The sequence below is a fragment of the Eptatretus burgeri genome, chromosome 9, assembly GCF_056783735.1.
Source record: "Eptatretus burgeri isolate ZD-2024b chromosome 9, Ebu_testis_v1, whole genome shotgun sequence".
Taxonomy (NCBI): Eukaryota; Metazoa; Chordata; class Myxini; order Myxiniformes; family Myxinidae; genus Eptatretus; species Eptatretus burgeri.
The window spans coordinates 38,773,156-38,798,799 of record NC_140969.1 but is presented as its reverse complement, the minus strand read 5'-3'; the positions used below and the strand labels follow the sequence as shown (position 1 = coordinate 38,798,799).

At 42.8% G+C, this 25,644-nt stretch overlaps 1 protein-coding gene across 13 annotated transcripts in view; it reads left to right on the top strand.

The window, feature by feature from the left end:
* Positions 1-25,644, top strand: part of SNAPC4 (small nuclear RNA activating complex polypeptide 4) — a 176,113-nt gene that overhangs the window by 50,481 nt on the left and 99,988 nt on the right. For 7 of the 13 annotated variants that reach the window (XM_085894805.1, XM_085894806.1, XM_085894804.1 and 4 more), the window contains 7 exons: positions 3,307-3,471; positions 4,534-4,593; positions 8,627-8,774; positions 10,711-10,817; positions 13,908-14,020; positions 15,747-15,841; positions 24,833-24,912. In XM_085894805.1, the coding sequence (XP_085750931.1) occupies positions 3,307-3,471; positions 4,534-4,593; positions 8,627-8,774; positions 10,711-10,817; positions 13,908-14,020; positions 15,747-15,841; positions 24,833-24,912 (768 nt within the window). The remainder of the gene's footprint in view (positions 1-3,306; positions 3,472-4,533; positions 4,594-8,626; positions 8,775-10,710; positions 10,818-13,907; positions 14,021-15,746; positions 15,842-24,832; positions 24,913-25,644) is intronic. The other 6 variants (XM_085894812.1, XM_085894815.1, XM_085894807.1 and 3 more) reach the window with 5 other exon arrangements.

Genomic DNA, 25,644 nt, shown 5'->3' with positions numbered 1-25,644 from the left:
GTCTTGACGTTGGGAACGATATTCTCTTTGCTGTGTCCAAGACGGAGCCGGACATAAGAGGCCTTGTCAGACAAGCCCAACAGCAAGTGTCTCATTGATTGTATTGCTTAGAAAATGTTTACTTTGATTTATCTTTTAAGACTGAATACATAAATTTCATAAAACGAAATCTGCATCTTTTATTGAAGGGCAGGGGACCACGAATGTTAAGCGACTCGGTAGGGGGGCCATGGGTCATCAAAGGTTGAGAAACGCTACTCTAGATTATCCTCAAAAGGGGTGATTAAATTTACGCAAATACCGTTTTCATTCATGCACTCCCTGGAGTTGTCTTTGTATCCATGCATAGTTTGGGACCGCTATGTTTCACTGTTTTGGAGTTATGGAGGAGACACACTGACTGATACACAAACATACACACATACACACTGACATTTATTATTATTATAAATAAATAAACCTTTTAAAAAGGTAAGAAATGTGTTTGATCTATCTGCCTCCTGTGCATGTGCTGTCAATTTTTAACCTCCGCCATCTTCGAAGATGGATGGAGGTTACTGTTTTCACCCCTTTCTGTTTGTTTGTTACCTTCGCTTTCTGCGAAAGGTTATGTTTTGGTCGCTGTGTATTTATTTATTTGTGAATATGTGTGTTTGTTTGTTATTCGCATAACTCAGTATTAAACCGAATTGCATGAAATTTAGTGGAATGATTCGTGAATATCCAAGGACGATTTGATTAGATTTTGGGAGCGATCGGGTCAAAGGTCAAGGTCATGAAAAGGTAAAAAACATTCTTTTGAGCATAACTTCCTTCATAATACAGCTATCGACATGCAACCACCACCATATTGTTCCATGACGAGATACCTTTCGGATATATAGTGTCGGATTTGACGTAACGTCATCGGAAGTGCGTCTAAATGACGTAAATTTTCATTTTTCGATCTCATCAGTTTTGATCATACCGTTTTGTAGGACTTACCTTAAGGACGTCACACACCAAATTTGACTTTGATCGGACTGACCGTTATGACGTCATTGACGTTTGAACATGACATTTTTCAATTGTGGCTAAAATGTCCTGATATTTTACATTCAAATATCTATATAATTTAGAAAGCAAAGTCTCCCAAATCCAGGTATTAGGATCAGAACCAAAATATCTGTTTACTGATGTACAGGTTTTGCCAATTAACTCTGTAGTCAAGGTCAAGGTCACACTCAAGGTCAAAATATACTTGTAGGCATAGCTTCAGATCTAATAGAGCTATTGACATGAAACCAACGTTAAAACGTTCAGTGAACTACGAGCTTTCAGAATGGTAGTCCCCGATTGGACGTGACGTTCCCGGAAGTGCGTCAAAATGACGTCATTTTTCAACTTTTTAACTTTTCAGTGTTTATCATTCCATTTTGTTGGATTGCCTTCAAGGAGGTTACACACCAAATTTGACGTCAATCGGACTGACGGTTGTGACGTCATGGACATTTTAAAATGACGTTTTTCAAATGTGCCCGGAAAAAAGTTGCGGCGGCGAAGGTATGCGCTCTACCGAGTGCCCGTTCTACTTTGTTTGTTTGTGAACAGTATTACGGAAAAACTCCTTGACGGATTTCGACGAAACTTGGTGGGGGGGGGTTAGGTATGGTCCAAGGATCATGCCATTAAATTTTGGACTTGGTCCCCCCCCCCCAAAAAAAAATTGTTGGAGAAAATTTTTTTTTTTTTGCATTTCTACATGTTTTAAGTGATTTCCAACCCCCCCCCCCCAAAAAAAATTGTTCGAGAAAAAAAAATTTTTTTTTTTGCATTTCTACATATTTTAAGTGATTTCCAACCCCCCCAAAAAAAAATTTAGAGAAAAAAATTTTTTGCAACTTTTTTTTCAACAAAATTTCGATTTTTTTTTTTTTTTTTTTTTTTTTTATTTTTATTTTTTTTTTTTTGCATTTTTACATGTTTTAAGTGATTTCCACCCCCCCCCCCCAAAGAAAAATGTTGAAGAAAAGAACTATAACTGTCAGCACTGTTGACATATTTAATGAATAAGATATAAAGTTCACTTGAGTGACCCATCAGTATTGGCGGCAGAGCTTTTGCACTCTACCGAGTGCTCCCCCCTCTAGTTTATTTGTGTGACCTTGGGAAATGGTAAAGTGTAGACTAATTCAAGTGAACGCAATAAGTAATTGGAAACCGTTTGGCCGTTTCCTGGGACAAAGGATCCCGGCGCTGGTTCCCCATGTTAACGGGGGCTGTCTGACATGACAATATTAAAGCATGTTATAAATAAAAATAATCATTTTTAATGATAGGTAATGACATAAAAAAATACAATAAACTACCCACTCGCCATTGCATTCGGTCAGAGCTCGCATTGGAGCTACTTCTGGGAGGATGTGCCAGGCTGTGGCTCGTCCTTGAAAACTGCAGGTTTCTTGAAGAAGGTATCCAGACTGAACTGAGAAAATGGTTCTCATGGGTGAGATGCTCAAACCCAAGCTCTAACCAATATCAATCTGACGTTCACCTACCTCCACACGCCTTATCACCTGCAATATTACATGCTTGACTGTTTGGCCACATTTCAGTAATATCACTCGCAGGATAATTTTCAGACACTATGGGTTAAAAATGCTTGCAAAACGAGGCAAAAAGAGTTAGCACAGTGGAGTAAGCACAATTTTGCAATAAGTGTTCAAAATTGGTGGAGGCTTATGCTGACTGGTGCAGCGCCAACCATTGTTCACCTTCCTCATTGGTCGAGTGTGCGGCTCTAACGTGTGCTTGTTCTTGCGTGGAACTTTTGAACTGTTTTATGGATTTGAATCAACTTTTTTTTGTTTTATAGTTAAAAAAAAAAAATCCCTCAGGAAAATTTGTGCTATAATAAAACAGCATTATAAGAGGCAACGTCATATGAGGTATGCCTGCATGTGTCCTCGTGTGAATTTGATTGTAATCATTTGGGGGAAAACCCAAGCAAGCGAACCGTGATCAACCAAGCTTGCGGGTGGAGAAAAAACAAAAGTACATTATTCATTCGTAATCACGGATGTTTTGTGGTACCTGTTTCACTTTAGCTTTGGTTGTGTTTCAACAGCTCTATAGAGGAGTTGTAACGAATTTTTGGAGAATCGTTACTTCGGAATATAAGACTATTTGTTGGTTGCTGTTGATAAAGATTTTTTTGGTGACTTCAGACCCAAGAGAGGGCTAACAGCACTTGGAGCTTTTTCAATCAGAGAAAGATTTGAGAGATTCGGAGTTTGACTTTTCTTTGTGGTGTGGTGTGGTGTGTAGATGGACGCTATGCGGCTGCCATCAGAGGTGCAGAAGTTCTGGCACCACGAGGGCCATCCAGATGTGAATTGTAAAGAGTGGCGTGGAACTGAGATTCAGCTGTTATTGGAGATTGCTGAGAAGCATGGCAACATCAACTGGCAAGCTATTGCAAGTGAAATGGGTGTAAGAAAATATTATAATATACAGTACAGTGTTGAAATTAATTTTGAAAATATTCAAGTGATCCAGAGACTAGATAGTGATGTATTATTGGTGTATAATAGATTGTTATCGCCAGTACAAATGAAAAGGCTTAAGTTGTACAGTGCATGAATTGAACGTTTTGCTTTTGAGCCCTTTGTGATACACAGAGCATTACTTCTTGTTTTCATGCTGCCATATCAATTTTTTTTCCAAGTTCAATGTTTGTAGAATGTTGTTCAAAATGCAGCCTCAAATTGTTCTGAATCTCTACCATGCTTCTATAATATTATCTCTTTCTGTTGTCAGACATTGTCATTGATTGTTGCTGAACAATTCAAACCTCAATTCATTTTTAAAGAGAACGTACGTTTCCAGCTCTGTTTCACCTCCTATTTTTAGTCTGATGCCTATTTAAACCTTTTGTTTTTGGTTACTTCTTCACAGCAACAGGAGCTTTCAAACATCTGCACATCCACTGCAACCTCGGGGGGGGGGGGGGGACAATAATCGAGAGACTGAAAAAACAGGCAGAGGAGAAGGAAAGTGTTCTTGCATTAACTTCGCACCTGGATGTACAGCAAAGTTGTTGACAGAATTTGTATTCAACCATCTTGTATGTAAAGAGCACTTGCGCTTCTTAAAATGATCAGAACCCTTCAATTTTTGCTTTCCACATTTTCCACATTTTCCACATGTATTATCAACTTTGCCAGTTTCATGTACCCTTTTCATCGTGTTTGATAAAACTCTTGAAGTAATGGAGTGTTGCTGCAATTTTTTAGATGGAATGTCCTTCACAATAGCAAGCCGATATTGTATTACTTGATGGCCAAAAGTGATCGAACCACTTTGTGGAATGTGAAGTACTCTTCCCCGAAATGGAAACGGTTTTTCTGTTGCTTGCTTTGACCAGATTGCCCTTGCTTTTGCCATGAGTGTTGTCAACTTTATCAACTTGTGGCTCACACACACTGTCCTGAGAAGAAGAATCTGCAGTTGCTGCATTGTGTCTGAATACATTTGTCGTGTTTTCTATTCTAGAACATCATATTCTCAGCATCAACATTATTGGCATTTACTGCAAGGAAGCTGAAGCACAAGGTTTGTTGCTTCCATACTGTAGGTAGGTCAGTGGCATCTTCTGGTTTTTTTTTTTTTTTTTTTTGTAACCACCTCCGGTCTACTCTGATCCTTGCCGAATAAATTTATTTTAATTTGGCGTGAATAATTATTGGTTGAGACAGTTGCATTACAAAGCATGGTCCATGGAAAACGCATGGTTCCTGGGAAAGGCAATTTTCCAAGTTTTTCCTCAAAACCAGTTGCCGACTGGGCATCCTCCATCATGCAAAGTCATTCCTTGGCACACGTGAGCTTCTAACACCATACAAAGTTTTTATCCGCATCCTGATGGAGTGCTGCTCTCCCCTCTGGGCTGTTGCTTCTGCCTCACACCTTGTTTGGCTTTACACTGGAAACCAAGGCTTTTAGGATCATTGGCATCTCCAGCGATGAAGCTGAGTCTCTTTGTGTCTCTCACTCACCACAGACAGGTCGGTGGTCTTTGTCTTCTGTCTCCTCTCCGGCCTTGACCCCCCCACCCCCCAGCTCTGTCTGTGCTCTGCCCCACCCTATTTTTCCACAGGGGGCTCAAGGTCCACCAGCAACCTCCTTCTGGTGGAACTGCCAAAATTAAGAATTACTGCTCACCTTCACTCATTCATTCCTCTTTTTTCCCCCACCTCTGGACAAACTCCCATCCTCTCTTCAATCCCACTCTTCCCTCCAGGTCTTCAAAACAGCTGTTCTCCACCATCTCATATCTTCCCCCATCCAAAATCATGATCTTTTCTACCCTCCTTAATCCACCTCAACCCCACCTCCCTCAAATTTCCTGCTTTCCTGCCTGAAAGTCCCTATCGTGTCCATTTTGTTTACCCTGTGTACCCAGGGGTGCAAATTAACGGTCGCCAATGGCGCCTAACTTTTGTGCTGGGCGGGTACACAATACTGCCTTACCTGCCCGGCTGGCGAATCACCGGTGATTCCTGTTATTTCGTACAATTTGTATTAGCTTCTCTACTAGTTTTCTCAACTAGAACTACTGTTTTTGTCTGCAGAAATCCGTAGAAATCACCGGTAATTCTGCGGTGGCCATTTTGTCTGTTTTCATCTCGTTCCAAATCACGCGTGATTGCGCTAGATTTCACTGTTTGGACGCATTTTCTCATGCCCAGGTTGGTTAAATGAGTGAATTTGGGTGAATGAGTGAGTTTCATGGGTGAGGTTAGGTGAATGAGTGAGTTTGATGAGGCTTTTGGATGAATGAGTGAGTTTGATGGGTGAGGTTGGGTGAATGAGTGAGTTTGATGGGTGAGGTTGGGTGAATGAGTGAGTTTGATGTGTGAGGTTGGGTGGATGAGTGAGTTTGATGGGTGAGGTTGGGTGGATGAGTGAGTTTATATGTGATGTTGGGTGGACGAGTAGTACCCCCACCATTGTCCATCACCCACAACCTCCCCCCCATCGTCCATCAGCCACAACCACCCCAGCACCCACAAAAATGCCCCCCCCTGCCCCCCCACCACCCACAACCTCCTCATCCCTGCATCATCCCCCCACCCCACCCCACTCATCAAACTCACTCATCCATCCATCCAACTCACTCATCCACCCAACCTCCTCCATCAAACTCACTCATTCTGCAAACCTCCTCCATTAAACTCACTCATTTAACCAACCTCACTCATCAAATTCACTCATCCAACCAACCTCATCCATCAAACTCACTCATCCAACCAACCTCATCCATCAAACTCACTCATCCAACCAACCTCATCCATCAAACTCACTCATCCAACCAACCTCATCCATCAAACTCACTCATCCAACCAACCTCACTCATCAAACTCACTCATCCAACCAACCTCACTCATCAAACTCGCTCATCCAACCAACCTCACTCATCAAACTCGCTCATCCAACCAACCTCACTCATCAAACTCGCTCATCCAACCAACCTCACTCATCAAACTCGCTCATCCAACCAACCTCACTCATCAAACTCGCTCATCCAACCAACCTCACTCATCAAACTCGCTCATCCAACCAACCTCACTCATCAAACTCGCTCATCCAACCAACCTCACTCATCAAACTCGCTCATCCAACCAACCTCACTCATCAAACTCGCTCATCCAACCAACCTCACTCATCAAACTCGCTCATCCAACCAACCTCACTCATCAAACTCGCTCATCCAACCAACCTCACTCATCAAACTCGCTCATCCAACCAACCTCACTCATCAAACTCGCTCATCCAACCAACCTCACTCATCAAACTCGCTCATCCAACCAACCTCACTCATCAAACTCGCTCATCCAACCAACCTCACTCATCAAACTCGCTCATCCAACCAACCTCACTCATCAAACTCGCTCATCCAACCAACCTCACTCATCAAACTCGCTCATCCAACCAACCTCACTCATCAAACTCGCTCATCCAACCAACCTCACTCATCAAACTCGCTCATCCAACCAACCTCACTCATCAAACTCGCTCATCCAACCAACCTCACTCATCAAACTCGCTCATCCAACCAACCTCACTCATCAAACTCGCTCATCCAACCAACCTCACTCATCAAACTCGCTCATCCAACCAACCTCACTCATCAAACTCGCTCATCCAACCAACCTCACTCATCAAACTCTCATCCAACCAACCTCACTCATCAAACTCTCATCCAACCAACCTCACTCATCAAACTCGCTCATCCAACCAACCTCACTCATCAAACTCTCATCCAACCAACCTCACTCATCAAACTCGCTCATCCAACCAACCTCACTCATCAAACTCGCTCATCCAACCAACCTCACTCATCAAACTCGCTCATCCAACCAACCTCACTCATCAAACTCACTCACGTGAGTATATTAAAAGTGTTTGATATCAAATTTGTGACTTTTGTCTTTGTTTTATCGGGCCGGTAGAAATTCTGCTGAGCCGGTAACTTTTTCTAGTCACCGGCCCTGCTGGCCGGTGGATAAAAATGTTAATTTGCACCCCTGGTACCCCACCCCCATCCCTCTCCCTTCCACAGATCTCCTAATGTCTGTTCACTACTGTTTTGTGCTTGACTTTCCCACCCCTCTTGTCTCCTGCTCCCTTTTTGGTATATGTTCTGTGTGTTGGCTCTCATACGAGCCTTGACAATGTATACAAAAAATGGAATTCATTTGTCTTGACGAGAGACCAATGTATGGACTTTATTTTAATTTGAGTTGTTGCAATAAAAAGTCTGGACGACACTGTCTCCTTGTTAAGAGAACTTCATTGCTCATCTTCTGAGTTGGAATGGTGCAGCACAATTAACTCTGAGCTGTCTGGTCTGGATTTGATTCTCGGCCCCACTATAAGCTGTTGGATTTTTGTTTTGCAGGTAGAGCATTGCATTACATTGTGCCCCTTTTGGCATACTTTGTGATGCACTGCCCTACTTGCAAAACACATGTTAAAAATGGTAATTATTTTGAGACAGGTTTTTTTTCTTCCCCCCCCCCCCTCCCCCAACAAAACCTTGGAGTAAAATCTTGATTACTGGGAGTTCAAGAAGAAGACTGAAGCCCATTGACATTTCGTCAAAACAGCACCCCGTGCACATCCCACAAGCTTCCACATTTCAATGGCAGAAATACACATGACCAAACAGATTGCTGTACCTATAGATGCCACCTGGCTTGGCAGTGCTGTCGAAAAATATTTATTGGAGAAATACGAGTATAATTTCCTTTTGCTCGGGAGGTGGTAATAACGCCACTGCATCAAATCTTCCACTTGTCATTGCATCAGCTAATGGTGTCGGCCTTCTGTGCATAAATGTAGATTGATTTCCAATTTCAACATTGCCATCAGTCAAGCTTTTTACCCACCAGCGAGTGTTTCTTCTCAGAATGTATAGTTTATAAGGTTTTTCCACATTTATAACTGAGCGATGCTGCTGAAATCAACTTGCTGTCAGTTTTTCCCAATCATCTAGTATATCTGGCCTTTCCTATATATTTATTCCATATTCATGCTTCTTTTCTGGAGGCTTCTCTACTTTTATTGCTGTTTTTGTCCACAGACTCAACGCACAGCATTTCAGTGCCTCCAGCAATACCAGAAGAACAATGGTGGTTTCCGAAAGAGTGTTTTTACGGAGCAAGAGGACACTTTACTCACACAGTTGGTTAAGAAATGGAGAATTGGCAATCACATCCCATTCACACGAAGTGAGTAAACATCACATCAGAAATGCTGAGCTTGCAAAATATTGTTCTACTTTGGTGTGATTAATTTATTTTCCCAGCATTGGCTGCAGTACAATCCTACAAAGAGGTAGGGGCTGTAGCTCTGCTAAGCTCATGCCTTATAGGTGGCGTCCATACAATTACTTAGCCAGAAGAGCCTTTTAAATATTTAAATATAAAATTTATTATGCTGTCCTTATCCTGAGTTAAACCTCATCCATTTTGATGTTTGTGCCTTTTGCTATTCTCAGTCTTTTAATTGTAGTATTGCAGTGGTCATGTTTAGCACAAAAATCTTAATGAGATAACTGTCTTTGTGATAACCAAAGGTTCACAAACCAAATAACTTGTATGAAAATGTGTGTATGAATAAGAATTATGACTTACTTGTTGATGCCAGTTTGTAATTTATTATTGCAGTGCTTCACTCCTTAATTTAGTTTGACTATTATGGTAATCCATTATTTTTGGGACTATCACTCTAACAGTTTTAATGTAAACTGTACTTTAATCATAGCCTTTCTTATCTTTATATCATAATTACCATAATAGCTTTTGCTTGTGCAACATATTCTGCTCCAACTTTGCACATCAATGACAATGGATGACTGACATGCAGAAATACCTCTTTACTTAGTTGCATTGATGCTGTGCGCAAAATTTGCAGGGAGGTATACATGGCCAGGACTTGCCAGGTTTCCTTTGTAACTACACAATATTCTCGTGATGCCAGGAGTTCTGATTTATTTTTATTATTCTGATTATATTGTGGTGGCATTGTGATTAAACTTAAACAAGATAGTTCAGTAATGATCAAGATATTAAAATGGGAGATGGGGGGCATTGTCAATGGTGTTCAACACACATTGTTATAGTGACTTTCTTGCTCACCGTGTCTACATGTGAAAAATGCAGTTTGGTGGTTTCACAAAAGGTGTTAAAAATAATAGTTCTGATAACTTTTTGTCCCTCGCTCCTCTGACAAGGTTCGGAGACGAGGGATATTAAAATGAGCTCCGTCCGATCGACCGACCGATCATCCATCCATGTACTTTTGTGTACGTGATATTTCAAAAAATGTTGAACATTTAGCTTTCATATTGCAGATATCGATGCCTCATCACATTATCTCAACCTGACTAAATAACGGCTGTGATTGGCTGAATTGTGTTGCCATGGCAACCATCTCAGTAAATTTGCTTGTGCACGTGATATTTCAAAATCCGTTCAACATTTAACTTTCATATTACACAGATCTATTGCTCATACCACCCAAAAGGCGGAGGACCTAGTTTATTTTGCCTGTAATAAAATTGGCTCCTTGTTTGGTGTAGGTTTTCTTATGTGTTGCTTTAAAACTTAAAACTTTTTGTGTTTTTCCATGAGCAGTGGCAGTGCACCTGCAGTATTATAACCACCCTGAGGCCGCCCATCTTCCTCCTGAAAAAAAAAAAATGAACTTCCAGCAGAAACTCTGCTGGCCATTCCAAACAAGGATTGTAGCACCAGATAATATTGGGAATGAAGGGAAATTCTCATTCAATTAATTATTGTTATGATGTTTGCAGCACGTGGCTGTGGCTTTGCACCAATGTTGGGAGTGTTACAGTTGCATTAGAATTGGCCAGGATGCCAGCGATAACTTGCATGCTCTTCATAAAGGATATTCATAAAGGATATTTAATATCCACCAACTAATGCTAGCCAACAGAATTTCCAGTTTAGCATCCATCCAATGGACTGCACATGATGAATCATCCTGCATGCAAAATATCAGGATGACAGTTTATAGCTAGGCTGAGATTCAATCCTAGGTTAGATTGCTCAGAGGTGAGGGCACATCCCTAGACTATCCTGCTGGCCCATTCTCATAGTTATTTGTGTTGATGGATTGTCCATGCATTTGCGTTGCTTGCAGTTGCTTTTTTTATGGATGGTCGGAGTGCTGTGCAGCTGAGTCATCGCTGGTACCATACACTGAACCCAGAGATTCGCCATGGCAGTTGGGCTCCTAAAGAGGACAAGGTATGTTAGGAGGACTATGTATACCCAGTATGGAGTGGTGCAACTTGAATTTTGTTCATGATGTGGCATTGAGTTTTTTTTTTATGACCCTCACCAGAGGAGAAGGGATTGCATTTGGGCCTGTTTGTTTGTCTGTCTGTTTGTTTATCCTCACAGAACTTTACTATTTTTATTCGCAACCGCTTGTCGGATTGAGACAATTTTCACCATAGGAGTGACGACTTATGTAGAATGTTTTAATTACAATTATGACGTCATAGGTCAGGTGGTGTGGCAGCCATGTTGGAAAAAAATACTTTGGAACTCTATCTCTGAAACTGCTCCATGGGAAAAAATTGAAACTTGGCACATGCCAAGTACTCCCTATGGGAAGTAAGTGTTTTTTTGTCGTTTTTTTGACTGTTATAGGTGGTGGCTTCGTTGTGACGTCATAATTGCATGCGTCGAATGCTTTATCCGATCAGTATGAAAATTTTTGATTAATCTCGGGATAAATTGTGTGGGGGAGAAAAAAATTGATGTCATCGGTCACATGCTTCGGCAGCCATACTTTTTTTTTTTTTTTCTATTTTTTTTTTTTAATTTTTTTTCTTTACATTGAAAACTTTTTTTTTTCCTTTTTTTTTTTTGTACATAATTTTTTTTTAATTTTCCATATTTTGTCAATTCCCACTGTCATATCTGTGAGAAACACCTTGTAACACATCTGTATGGTTGTAGCTTAGGGGTGAGTAGTGTATGTGGAATTTCTATTCAAGACATTACAAGAATAAATCAGGATGAAAACTGCAGTATTAAGGATTTAGATTCGAAGCTTTTAAAAACTGAGAACGTCTGAGGGGAATTACCATGTCCCTGTAAGATTGTTACTAAAAACCCAGCTGGTTCACTAATGACATACAAGAAAGGAGTAATCTACTTATCGAGCTTTGTCTGGACTCTTCTATTACCGTGACTCATAATACCTGCTCCCACCGGCAGCGAAGGGTGCCCATAACCTGACCTTGGGTACCCCAGCAGCACGTATGCAAAATTTGATGGAGATTGGCCCAGCCATTGTTGAGTCTGTAAGATCTGACGTACACACAGGGAATAGCTCTAATAACAGGGTCAGGTCAGGTCAGGTATGGGAGCATGCGCCAGAACAGCGCGTCGCTATGTCCACTTTCTGCCGGTACTCCAGGGGCATCCGTCTGGCCATCCCCCAGGCAGATGCCTGGCCCATCCCCATCTCCTTGAGATGCCGATCAACCTGCTGCCACCACGCGGCACGTAGTCGGCCCATTGGCCTCATCCTCATCAAGCAGGATCAGCGCCAGGAATATGAGCCACGTGTCCATACAACCGCAGCTGACGCTCACGGACTATGCGGGTTACAAATCTCATTTGAGTCTCTCAGCAACCGCTCGTTGGACACAAAGTCTGACCAGAGATAGCCAAGGATTCTCGGAAGAGACCCGGTACCTTAGGAATTAAGTCTCCATCTCAGATCCCTGGTCTGAGTCCAAGTCTCACATCCATAGAGCAAGACTGGAAGCACCAAGGACCTGAAGACTCGGACTTTTGTCCTCCCGCATAGGTACCGGCAGCGCCACACCCCATGATCCAGTGAATCCATGACTCCTCAGGCCTGACCCAGATGTCTGTTGACCTCTGGCTCACAGCCAGCAGAGACATGAATATCACTGCCAAGGTAAGTAAATTTCTCCGTGACCTCAACATCCTCACCACAAACTGGTGCAGACAGGATAGCAGAATCCAAGATGTCATTGAAAGCCTGGATCTTTGTTTGCATACTGAGGCAACTCCAAAGAAGTGCACGAGTGAAAATTGGGTGTTGGGTTAATTTAAACACCACTTTTGAAGATAATTTGAAGCCTGGTGTTGGCTTAGTGGTTAAGGTGGCTGGCTTGGGACCTCAGGGACCTGAGTTCAAGCCACTGTCAACTGTTGAATGACACAAGGTGGGGTTGACTCAGCCTGCCATCCTTCTGAGGTCAGCAAAATGAGTACCAGTGTACTGGGGTCATAACCATTCGGGGTAACCTGCGTCGGAGTGGCGACCCGTCCAGGACTGTATTCCTTGCCAATGCAGGATAGCCACGAGGTATGCATGATGACTCCTCGGCTGCATAGCCTGGGTTTGAATGCCGACTCAGCTATATACTGTCATCCTGGTGTTTCACAGGCAGGGTGAATGAGTGTGCCACCTCTTGGATGGACGTTAAACTGGGCGTCACATCTGCCGGATTTCCCTCTCTCTCTCCTCACTCTCCATTCCTCTCCCTCTCCCACCCCTCTTTTCCTTCCCCACCCCTCGTGACACCTTCCCTTCCCATTTCCTTCCCTTCCCCTCACAATGCCTTCCCTTCTCTTCCCCTCATGCTGTCTTTCCTTCCCATCACTCTGCCTTCCCTCTCCCCCCCCCCTCGGCCACTCCTTAATATCCAGCGAAGCCATGGATTGTATTTGCTCATAAATAAATCCAAGTACTTTTTTTTTGTCCCTATTAAGTTTGCACTCTTGTAAAATATTACCTTTTCCAACTTCTGATGCAACATTCATCTTGTTCGTGTTATCCTAAAAAAGCTTTGTTGTTTTTTTTTTAATATTGATATACTGTGTTTAATTGCCTGTCTTGTCTGCATTAACTATGAACTATATTGACCGTTTTTTTACAGCCATTTTTCCCTGCTGTGCAGGGGTTGGCTTTTTCTTGAGACAATGTTTTATGGCCGGATGCCCTTCCTGACGCCAACCCTGTTCGCCCCTTACGACACACAGGGATATGGTCCACCTATTTTAACCGGGGTATACACCGGGACCAGTACACTGGTACTCATTTCGTCGACCTCGGAAGGATGACAGGCTGAGTCAACCCCCTGGTGTTAATTCAGCAGCCAACGGGGCTTGAACTCAGGACGCTGGGATCCCAAGCCACCACCCTAACCACTAAGCCAACACCAGGCTTATTAACTTTGGACTGACTTTGGCAAATAATAAATTTTGAAATGAATTGAGAAATGAAAATTAAACAAGATGGAGAGAAGATGTGAAGCGTTGTCATCCTCCTTTTTTTTCTACTATGAGGTCCATTTTTCATATGTTCAGTTGCTCATTGAAGCTGCGAGGAAGTATGGGAGGTGCTGGTGGATGGTGCGTGAAGAAGTTCCTGGGAGGTCGGCCTCGCAGTGTCGTGAAAGGTGAGCTTGAATTAAAAAAAAAAAAATGTTCTTGGCAATAGTTGTTGATACCTCTGCAATACAATTATTACCTCTGCCACAAAAAATGGACAGAGGTTATTTTTCCATGTCTCTGTCTGTCTGTCTGTTGGCATGATATCTCAAAAAGTTGTGGATGGATTCGGACAAAATTTGGTGGACACGTTGAGTGAGTGACAATAATTAATTGATTAGATTTTGATGCATATCCAGATCCTTAAATGAGAATTAAACTTTTGTGAGGTGATTCTTCACCATTGAGAGATCGGACCACACGCACACGCACATGCACACGCACACGCACACACACGCACACGCACGCACACGCACGCACACGCACGCACACACACACATATACACACATACACACATACACACACCTATCCCTTCAACTCCATACAGCAAAATTACTAAAACAATAGGGGCTATGACATTTTTTTTTCCTCTTGTTTCAATGTGAACATGCTTGATACATATTTTACTTGGTGGACAGGTTGGGTATGTGTGAAAGACTTATTGATTCGATATTGATGACAATCAGGACCTAATAGTTCAACCATCGTTTTGATGGTTGGGCACCTTGATGGCGATCCTGGCAGGGTGCAAGGCCTACAGCCCGATGTGTGAATGACCTGGTGGCCGCCTGGTCTCCAGCGGTGGTTCAACCCTGTGGAGAACTAGTCACATTTTCGGGTGGTCAGTTCACCATGGACAAGCACCTCCACTCAATGTGGTGTGTGATCTTGGAAGAGGTTTTCTCGGTGCGTTGAGATTACCAGGCAGGCCTGCCAGGGCTCTGCTTCAAGATCCACCCTCCCAGGTTTAACATCCACCTGGATTGGGCGGACACCATTGTTTTGATGATCCAAGCTAGTTATTGTACTCAATCACCAACACATTTGGCAGTGGGCCTCAGATTATTTATATTGTCTCGTGTACAGGTGCTGTGCTGTGTGTGGAATGAAACCGTATGAATTTGGAATGCCAGAAGTAACCAACTCGGCAGCAACCCCATCTCTTGCCATGATTAATTGCACTCGTGAAGATGAAACTGAGTGATTTAAGAGGCGATCTTTATTCTAATCCATTAATCACCACGATCGTTAATGTAGCGATGAGAAGAATGGACTCGGAATTTCACACACTATCCGCAAGAAAGCACAAACTGACATTCATGTTTGCCAGATTAATCGCAATATTACCCTTGCATAGTCAAATGTAAGAGGGTTTTGAATTGAGAGGTATGAAGGGAAGGGTGTGAAGATGAGTGGTGGGGGGAATGTTACAATATTAACTAGAATGGCACTCGGAAGAGCGCATATCTCGCCAGGCTGAACAGTTTATGTTTTGTATCCCACTGATAGATCGGATCTACATCCGAACCTTAACCAAAATATAATTGGCTTGTTCTTGTCACCTACAAGTGTTTGTGAGCACAATATCTCAAAACGTTGTGGATGGGTAACGACAAAACGGGTTGACGGGTTATGATTCCTCCACAAGGTTTTGTCATAACCCGTCCACGTTTTGAGATGTCATGCTCATAAACGGACATTCCATCTCCACAGACAACAGACTCATAAACAGAGACAGACAAACAAATGGGTGAAAACATAACCTCCATCCACCTTTGGTGGTGGGGGTAATAATTCATGTTGTCCTTGTGTAAGTGCACACAATTCCATTTTGTTTTTTCTTTGTTTGGCAGGTATATGAACTCCCTAAACTGTCAGTTTCGCCGTGGAACTTGGAGTCACATTGAGTTGGAGAAGCTTATCCAGCTCGTCAAGAAGCATGGAGTTGGTATGGTGTCGCATGTAGATATTAAGTGATTGCATGAGTGTGAACAGACACACACACACACACACACACACACACACACACACACACACACACACACACACACACACACACGCACACACGCACACACACCTATCCTTGCTGGTTACTGCTCTTTCTCTCTTTTGCCTTTTCCGTTGTTTGTGTCCAACTGCTTCATTGTTGATTCGTTGCTTTTTATAATTTACCAAATTTGTTGTACACCTTTCCTTTTGAAGTCCATATCCCAGCGATGCATGTGATGTACCATCACAGATAGCAAAGCACCATATGCTTTGGAGTGGTATGCAGCATGGAGTATTGAGATTTGATGATAATCAAAATACCATGAGGTAAAGAGGTTTTATAAGGGGGATTTGTGCGGAAGGGGGGTGGCTTATAAATGTTCCCATTTTCATCATGTATGTAAATGGGCCAAAACCTTAAATTGCATTTCTTATTCATAGCTTGTTTAGATTGGTATTTACAATCGGTCACTACTTATGGCATTTTTCTGATTACTAGTCAAAATTCTGCAGTAAGTTTTGCCATTTGTATTTGAGACATGAGCATGTTTTAATCTTTTTTGAGATAATCTGGCATATACAGGATGGTACAAAAGTCTGAGTCCACTTGAATCGATGTCAAGCTTTCTTGAACGATTATTTCAAACAGTGAGTATAATCTTCTGCCCTTTGATATTAACTTGACCTGGGAATTATTCCACAGACACCTGTTCACTCTATTACACACAGATTCAGACCATCTCGTCTTCAATTATTACCCTTCCTCCCACCACTGGTACACCGAATCCTATGGTGATGTAGTTGTCTTGAACAACTTGCCTTCTTTTCCTGGAAGACAAATCTGACTGAAGGCAACTTCGGATCACTCCACAAAATCTGCAACTTTCACTCTTAGGAGAACCAACAAACAACATCTTGACAACCTCAAGACTAAACTTTCAAACTTGTCTCCTAAAAAAAAAACCTGGTGGCACCTTGTTATTTCTTTCTCTGGAGTATGCTCCCGCAACATGCCTTTCATCACTTCAAATGGCAACACAGCCGACTCAGCTCGTGAGAAGACCGAATGCTTCATTTCTGTGTTTGCTTCCAAATCTTGTGTACCCAGCCCCTCCCTTACTTTACCCACTCCACCCATCAGTTGTACCCAACTGCTTATGGACGCTGTCTTTTTCATCTGAAATGATGGACAAATATCTGGAAACCCTTGACTCTGATTCTGCAACTGGTCTTGATGGCATCAGCACATGTATCCTAAAAAAACTGCTCTGCCGCTTTTGCACATCCTGCTCTGTTTATCCTATAATTGTACTAAGTCATCTTCCATCCACTTGGAAGTCAGCCAACATCACTGCATTACCAAAACCAGGTGCAAAAATGAATCCCCCAAATGACAGACCTATCAGCTTGTTTCTAATATATAATCAGCGAAGTCTTGGAATCCATCATCGGATTTGACATGAAATCCTTCCTTTTCTCGAACGGCCTCATCTCAGAACATCAGTTTCGATTCAGACCCGGTCATTCTACCCTTGACATGCTCCTGCTTTGATAATGGATGGAGGCTCTCAATCTCAGACATGTGACCATGGCAGTCTCTCTGGACATTGCTTGAACATTCGGTAGTCTGGCACCCCCTCCCCCTTTGATCTCCCAACTCTCTTTCTATTGCATCCAAGGCTAACTGACTTCCTCTGCTCTCATAACCAATGTGTGGCTCTCAACGGGATCTTCTCATCTCTTTTTGTAAAGGCTGGAGTGCCCCAATCCAGTGTTCTGGGCCCAGTCTGATTTCTAATGTTCATCAACGATATTTCTAACTGGAAAATACTCTTTCTCTTTCCTGATGTCACCTGCTGCTGTAACATCCCTCATCCTTCAGAGGCATGCATCAGCCTCTTCCCGCTTTACAGACCTTGATATAATCAGGAGCTGCTAAAATACTTGGAATATGTATTTCAATCTCGACAAATCTCTCACTCTCATTTTGTTTCTCCAGAAAGACCGTCTTGCGAACCCTCCAATCGACTTTCTTAACAATCCTCTTGAAGTTCAGTCTCAAATTTTGAGCCTCACTATCAGCCACAATCTTTCTTGAGGAAACTACCTATCAATGTTGGCCTCCAAAGCCAGTCGCTGACTGGACATCCTCTGTCGTCCGTCTTTCCTGGGCACGTGTACGTTTATCGACCTAGAAGGCCTTGATCCGCAGCTTGATGGAGTATTACTTTCTCTTCTGGACTGGTGGCTCTGCATCACACCTTGCTCAGCTTGATGCCATGGAAACCAAAGCCTTCAAAGTCATTGGAATCTTCTGTGATGAAGCTAAGTCTCTGGGTCTATCACACTCACATCACAGACAGGTCGGTAATCTGTCTTGTACCACCTCCTTTCTGGTCTTTCACCCTCTGCTCTTTCTGTTCTCTGTGCCAAGTAGCTCACAGTCTGCCATTAACACCCTTTTGGTCAGCTCCCAAAATCCAGACTTGCTGCTCACCTCCATTTATTTGATTCTCTATTTTTCCCACCTGTGAAACCAACTTCCTCAAGTCTCTTCAATCTCATTCTTCCCTCCAGGGCTTCAAGGCAGCTGTTCACCACAATTATACTCTTTACTACCCCCATTAACCCTCCCCAAGCCTACATCTTTCCAGTTTTACCTTCCACTTCTGTGATTGAGTTATCAGCTGTATCCATCTTGTTCACACCATGTCCTCCCCTTGCTCTCATTCTTTCCCACATTCCTTTTTTTTTTACCTCTGCTGCCAAAGGTGGACGGAGGTTATGTTTTCACCCTTGTCTGTTTGTCTGTGAGTTGGATATCTCGAAAAGGTATGGACGGATCCAGCCGAAATTTGGTGGACAGGTTTCGTGTGTGGCAAGGACAAATTGGTTTGATTTTGGTGACGATCTGGATAGGAGAATTTTTTTTTAATTTAAGTGATTCTTCACCATTGAGAGATGGGGCCAACGAGTCTATATAGCATATTTCAAAAAGTTGTGGACTGATTATGATGAAACTTGGTGGATGAGTTGGGTCGGTGACGAGAACAAGCCATCTACATTTTGGTTTATATTAGGTCTGGATGCAGATCCGGCCTCTCAGTGGGATGAAAAATGTAAACTGTTCAAGTTGGCGGAGGTATGCACTCGACCGAGTGCTGTTGTATTTCTCCAAGGCCTCCTCTATTTTGTCCATCATCCCTGCTACTGGTGTGCCCCCCTCCACTCTCTTTCTACTTTTATTTTCATTTTGTTATGTCCTGATCCATTCTGTGTTCTCGCTCCTCCACGAGCCTTGACACTATCGTGTGTGTGTGTGTGTGTGTGTGTGTGTGTGTGTGTGTGTGTGTGTGTGTGTGTGTGTGTGTGTGTGTGTGTGTGTGTGTGTGTGTGTGTGTGTGTGTGTGTGTGTGTGTGTGTGTGTGTGTGTGTGTGTGTGTGAGAGAGAGAGAGAGACACCAATAACACCAAAACTACGAGGCCAATTGCCACCAAACTTGGCATATGGATCAAGTTCGAACTCGTGAACATGGACTACTGGGTTTCATCTGTAGTCGTGGGAGTTAGGGAGGGAAGGTCGACAAAAAATCTCGATGCAAATGTGTATTGTGTTGCGCCACCCAGTGGTGGTGGCAGAGGGTATTACAAGTCAGCTTTGGAAATAACTTGCATCTTTTTGCAACGTGCATGTCCCAAGAGAGTGGGAAGCCCCAAAGCCAACCTCCATTATTCAGGGGAGGCAGGGAAAGGGGGGGGTGGGAATCTGGAAGGAGGGGGAGGGGAAGGGGTGGGGTATGGGTCTGGAGGGAGGGTGGGGTGTGTGGAGGCAGGGGGAGGGGAAAGGATGGGAGGAGGGACCCATCATGACTGGGCAATGCCAGGCACCCTTGCTAGTACAACCAGAGTTGGTGTCAAAGCCACCCAATGCTCGCCTGTTTAAACATTTATCGTTTTTAATAGACTCGTCTAATAATTAATATTTTTTTATAAAGCATTGCAGTGAAGTCTGGTCCAAATAATTTTAAAGCAATATATGTATTTGTATATTGTAATCAGTAACAAGAGCGCAAGTGAGCACAATATACACCCGAACAAGTAGGTATATACAGAATTGTGCTACTACATAGAAAACAGCATCCTGGTTACCATGGCAACCTCTTTAGATGACGAACGTATGTCACGACACACCGTCTCCACAGTCTGTACCTATGTACCAAATATGAAACGTGAAAGTTGAAAACTTTGGGAGTTGGAGTGCGGACAGAAACGGATGGAAAACAGCATCCTGGTTGCCATGGCAACCACTTTCGATGACGAACTTATGTCGCGACACACCGTCTCCGCAGTCTGTACCTATGTACCAAATATGAAACGTGAAAGTTGAAAACTTTGGGAGTTACCGGCATGAGAAAATTCCGCGAATTCGCGGAATTTCGCGAATTTATTCACCCAGGAACGTTCCTGAGTTAAGCACAAATCCGTTGAGAAAAAATCGGGGGTATGGGGGGGTTAAGTAAATTGTTGGGAGTGATTTCACGCTGTCGACGATCTTTATAAAAAAAAGTATTCTGAGGTCCCTAATACAGATTCCCGGCACTCTGCACTGACGTCATTGCCAGATTCATTAACATAACATTCGGACCACCTCGCCGCATTACTCCTGAAACTGTCACAGCAGCATTAATCGAGCTAGCCTAGAGGCGTGGTGTTCCGAGTGTGCAAGGCCAAGGTCGCTTCTAAAACATGGCCGCATTCAGTAGCCGCATGCTGTCCCGGGATTGTGATGCTTGTTTGGCTGCACTAATTGACAAGACTTGCAAGAATTCCTGGAAGTGGGAATGGCTGGAGCGTATGCCATGCGGTACGGTGGCTTGTGGGGCTTTCATTCAAAAGATAGCCCAGCCAGGAAAGGCTGTATGCACATGGTGCTCAAAGGAGATTGTTTATGGAGGACGTGGGTACAAGTCATTGGAATCCCAAGCGGAGAGCAAGAAGCATCGTGATATTCAGAGAATCCGGGCATCCAATTACAGTCTTCCTGGTAAATATAGCCTTGGGCTTTATACATGTACAGTTATCAGTATACATGTACACAGTTGACATCTATGTAGTGTAGTGTGGTGTGGTGCACTTTCACTACAGTAATAAATTATGTTAATTGGCAAGCAAGCCACAACTCAGAATTGGGTCAATCTTTTTTACCACCAATAGCACCTGGCAATGACTAATAGTCTGAGGCTTCGTGTAATCACTGTACCAGTCACTGTATTCACTTTCTGAAGCACGTATTATAAATGGTGATTGGCTTTTCTTTTTTTACTCTGCATTGGCTTTGGGTTTTGCTTTTTCTCCAGGTGTTTCCTCACCTTCTGCTACCTCTTGCACTGCTGCTTCTACTGCCCCCATCCCCTGTACACCGATGCCTGCTGTACCAATAGGTGACAGGGTATCCAATGCTCAAGCCATGGGTGACAATAGGTGACAGGGTATCCAATAGGTGACAGGGTATCCAATGCACAAGGACCATGGGGTCCTTGCCTTCCTCGCACAGCATTCCCTACCATCCAGCCTTGCCCCTGAACTGATAAGCCTGGCCAAAGCACTCAACCTGGATGCAAAGGCCCTTGGTCAGCTCACAATGGACAGGGCATCTGCTTCCTACAAGCTTAGGTTTGGACTAGGACATACCGTACATCACCAGTTGATATCAGCACTGCAGAGGGAATACTTCTCTCTGAACATTGATGAGTCAACAAGCACAAACCATCAGAGGGTCTTATGTGTCCTGGCCAGTTACTACAACCCACTGCATAAGCAGGTCATAATGCAGCATCTAGAGTCCCTTGTTGTGATCAAAGTGGACAGTGCCTCGTTGCACCAGGAACTGGTTGACTTGTTGAAGAAGTATGAGCTACCGTGGAAGAACTGCATATCCATCCTCATGGACTCCTGCTCAGTCATGCGGGGATCCAAGTCAGGAGTCGAAGTTCGCATCAGGGAAAACAATGCCCCACACATGTTGGACATAGATGGGGACTCCTGTCACCATGCTCACAATGCGTCCAAGAAGCTGAGCGACCCATTCGACAACTTCGCAGAGCGCATGCTCTCTGACATCTACAATGACTTCAAGTGGTCACCTGACTTAAAGCAGTTCTTGCAGGAAATCTGTGGGCTGATTGGTGTCAGGTATACCATGCCAGAGCGGTATTGCAGTTACAGGTGGCTCTCTGTGTATGATGTCAGTGTTGACACTCTGCGGCTGTGGGATGCCTTTGTTGACTTCAACTTTGGCTTCCTCTCTCAAGCTGATCGCACACACTACTTGTCACGGGTTGTCACTGTGGAGGTCTACCATCGTAGGCACGTAGACACAAAAGCCAAGGAGAGAATACGCCAGATCCATGATATTCTGAAGAAGAAGAATATGACCAAAGATGGCAAGGCACGAAAGGAGCGTATACTGCAGTGAGTCTTCCACAAGAAAAAAAAATTTGATGAGACTGATATTGATGTTCTATACATCAGTGTTCCCGCTGCTGAAGAAGTATGTCCTCCTGTTTGAGATGAAGGCCCCACTGATCCTCAAGCTCAATGACCAGCAGGTGGACCTTGTCCGAGAGTTCATGGCCTGCTTTGTCAAACCTGAGAAGCTACCATCCTCAGGCAAGAGACTTCAGACCCTCGACCTGGATGAGAAAGCCAACCTGCTACAAGTGAAGATGTTTCTTGGAGTTGGTGTGTCTGAGATTGTCAACACTGCCCGTAGTGGAGATGGAGAAGTGCATGACTTCTTGCAGTGTGGAGAAGGCCTATGTGACATGTGGAAAGTACCTCCAGAAGAAAATGCCCCTGCATAATGCTGTCCTCAGAAGTGCCTCAGCAATTGATCCACTCAGCAGAGGGCACACTGTCAGCCAGGAGCAGCTCCTGAAGTTGCCATGCCTGGTGACAAATGTCCTTGCACCAGAGGAATGTGATGCCTTTGAACTGGAGGTTCGGAGTTTCTAGATCGACTCTAGTCTGCCACCAGCTCAGGAAGATGAGTCTGCTCGCATCGACGACTGGTGGACCAAGGTCTTTGAAGGTGGAAAGTACCCCCTTCTCTCAAGAATGGTGAAGGCTCTGCTGTCCTGCTTCCATGGGCCACAAGTTGAGAGTGCCTTCAATCTCATGGGAGATGTCTTCGATGTCAGGTCACACCGACTAAACATGGAGACCTACAGCGCAGTGATGGGTGTCAAGTACAATCTTCGATCAACAGGAAAAACTGCAGTGGAGTACTACAGTAGGACTGACAAACTGCACAGTCCCATAGACCTAGACCTGTGCAAGAACATGAGGGGAGCCTACAAGGCAGAACTGGCAGACAGGAGGGACAAAGAAGAAGAAAGAAGGCAAGAAGTGGGTGCAGCTGCTCTCAGTAAGTTGACCAAGCGCAAGACCAAAGAACTGACTGAGAAAGCTGCAAAGAAGGCAAGACTTTCCCACCAACGTGCAAGCAAGAAAAAGCACAACCTGAACCAAAAGACAAAGAAGTGAACAATGTTGAGTGGTTAGGTGCCTGTCAACATTATCGACTCAAGAACTCAACAACTAGTGGATGCAACAGTGTTACCAATTGTGAACTTATTATGCAAACTTTTAGTGCAACTTGTTATCAATTATTGTCAACTTATAATGCAAACATTATGCAACTTGGTATCAATTGTTGTCCACTTATTATGCAACTTGGTATCAATTATTGTCAACTTTGTTTAATTTGCTATAAAGACAATGAAAGAATATTATCCTATAGATTGATTCATGATTTGTACAATTAATTTTGACAACAATTTACATTACAACATTGATTAATAATTTGCAAGATGAATTTCATGTCTTCAATGATTGTCTTCAGTGCTTTTACCCTGTTAACAAGGACAACACTATACACAATCCTCTTAAAAGGGACCAGGAAATGCAGTAGAATGCAGGTGAGAACACCTGGAACCTTTAGCGTTCGGGGGCCGCCCAGGCCCCCAAACCCCGGCCTAAATTTTTTCCTGCCTCGGCCCATCGTTTTTTTTCAGCTAATTTTTTTTAGACTCGCTCTCGTGCCTGGAGTTAGAGTGCGGACAGGAACGGATGGTAAACAGCATCCTGGTTGCCATGGCAACCAATTTAAATGACGAACGTATGTCACGACACACCGTCTCCACAGTCTGTACCTATGTACCAAATATGAAACGTGAAAGTTGAAAACTTTGGGAGTTAGAGTGCGGACAGGAATGGACGGGCGGACGGACGACCGGTATCACATAATACGCCCATATATATATATATATATATATATATATATATATATATATATATATATATATATATATATATATATATATATATATATATATATATATATATATATATATATATATATATATATATATATATATATCGGGCGTATAAAAAATGGTGTGGTAGATATAAACATTAGAAAGGAAAAAATAACTTGCACCAAAAACTCACATTTTGACGCTCACGCCGGGGGTATCGCTATAGCTCTCTGTTCTTCGAACAGGCGAGCTAAAAATCACATATAATTTGATAAATATTTTGCTGGATTCAGATTTTTGTTCCCTACTGGATGTGAACTAATGACTGATATCCTCAAAGACAGGTGTTCTGAGCCATGGATACATTTATTACTTGTCGGGAATGCCCTGGTGCTCTATCAAGTTTACTGATCCGTGAAGAAATATTCTGACAAAAAAAACTTAACACATATATTGGTTATTTCGTATGTCGTTTCCAGCCAGTCATGCATTCCAGCAAGTTTCCGTTTTTGGATCTTGACCTCTTGAAAATAGGGAATTGAACCTTTTGACTCTTCATACATTTAATGGTGATACATACAGACTGTTACATATGTGTGGAATAACTACTCTGATGTTTTTGCCATTTTTAGGAAACTGGGCAAAAATTTCAGAAGAGATGGTCAATCGTACAGACTCTCAGTGCTACAAGCGCTGGACAATCACTGCCACCGTAAGTATGATATTTATGTATTGTAAAAAAAAAAAATGCTGTTGTTGAGGTTCATAGTAGAGTTAATTGTTTATAAAAATATTTTGAGGAATGAGTTGACTCGAAGGACCAACCCGTAGATATACAGGATGGCCTGAAAGTCACTTTACCCCTCCCAAATAAAGCATTTGTTCTGAAACATTTTTAATTATACAGATTTTATTTTGCAGTACTTCCAATAATATTAGTTAGTCATATTAGTATGATGGAGATCATGCAGATACAATGACTGATTAATTATTGCAGGTGCAGTACTGCAGAATAAAATCTAGACATTAAAATGGATGACGGGGAACCCAAATGTAATTTTTAGTTTTTTTTTTTTTCTGAAAACCATTTAGAATCGTTAATCATGGTCTAGTTTTTAAGGGAAAAAAATTGAATTTTTTTTTTGCCAATCACAAAGTGTCGAAAAGAAGCCCAAAAGTGTCGAACTTCGATTTTGACAATGACGTCACACATTGAAGCCATGTTTATCTGAACGGCAGTTATACATAGAGAAACAGTGCAGGCCAAGTTTGGATTCAGATATCGATTCCACTGTCATTAGCAACTCTCAAGGTTCTCAGTATGCTGAAACTGATGTGAGATTTTGAAGAAATTATTGGAGGCAATAATTTAAATTGTAGAAACTTACATCGGTTTAGCTCTGCTTTATGTCCTCTTTTTGTGTAAATAATTGCATTTATTTTG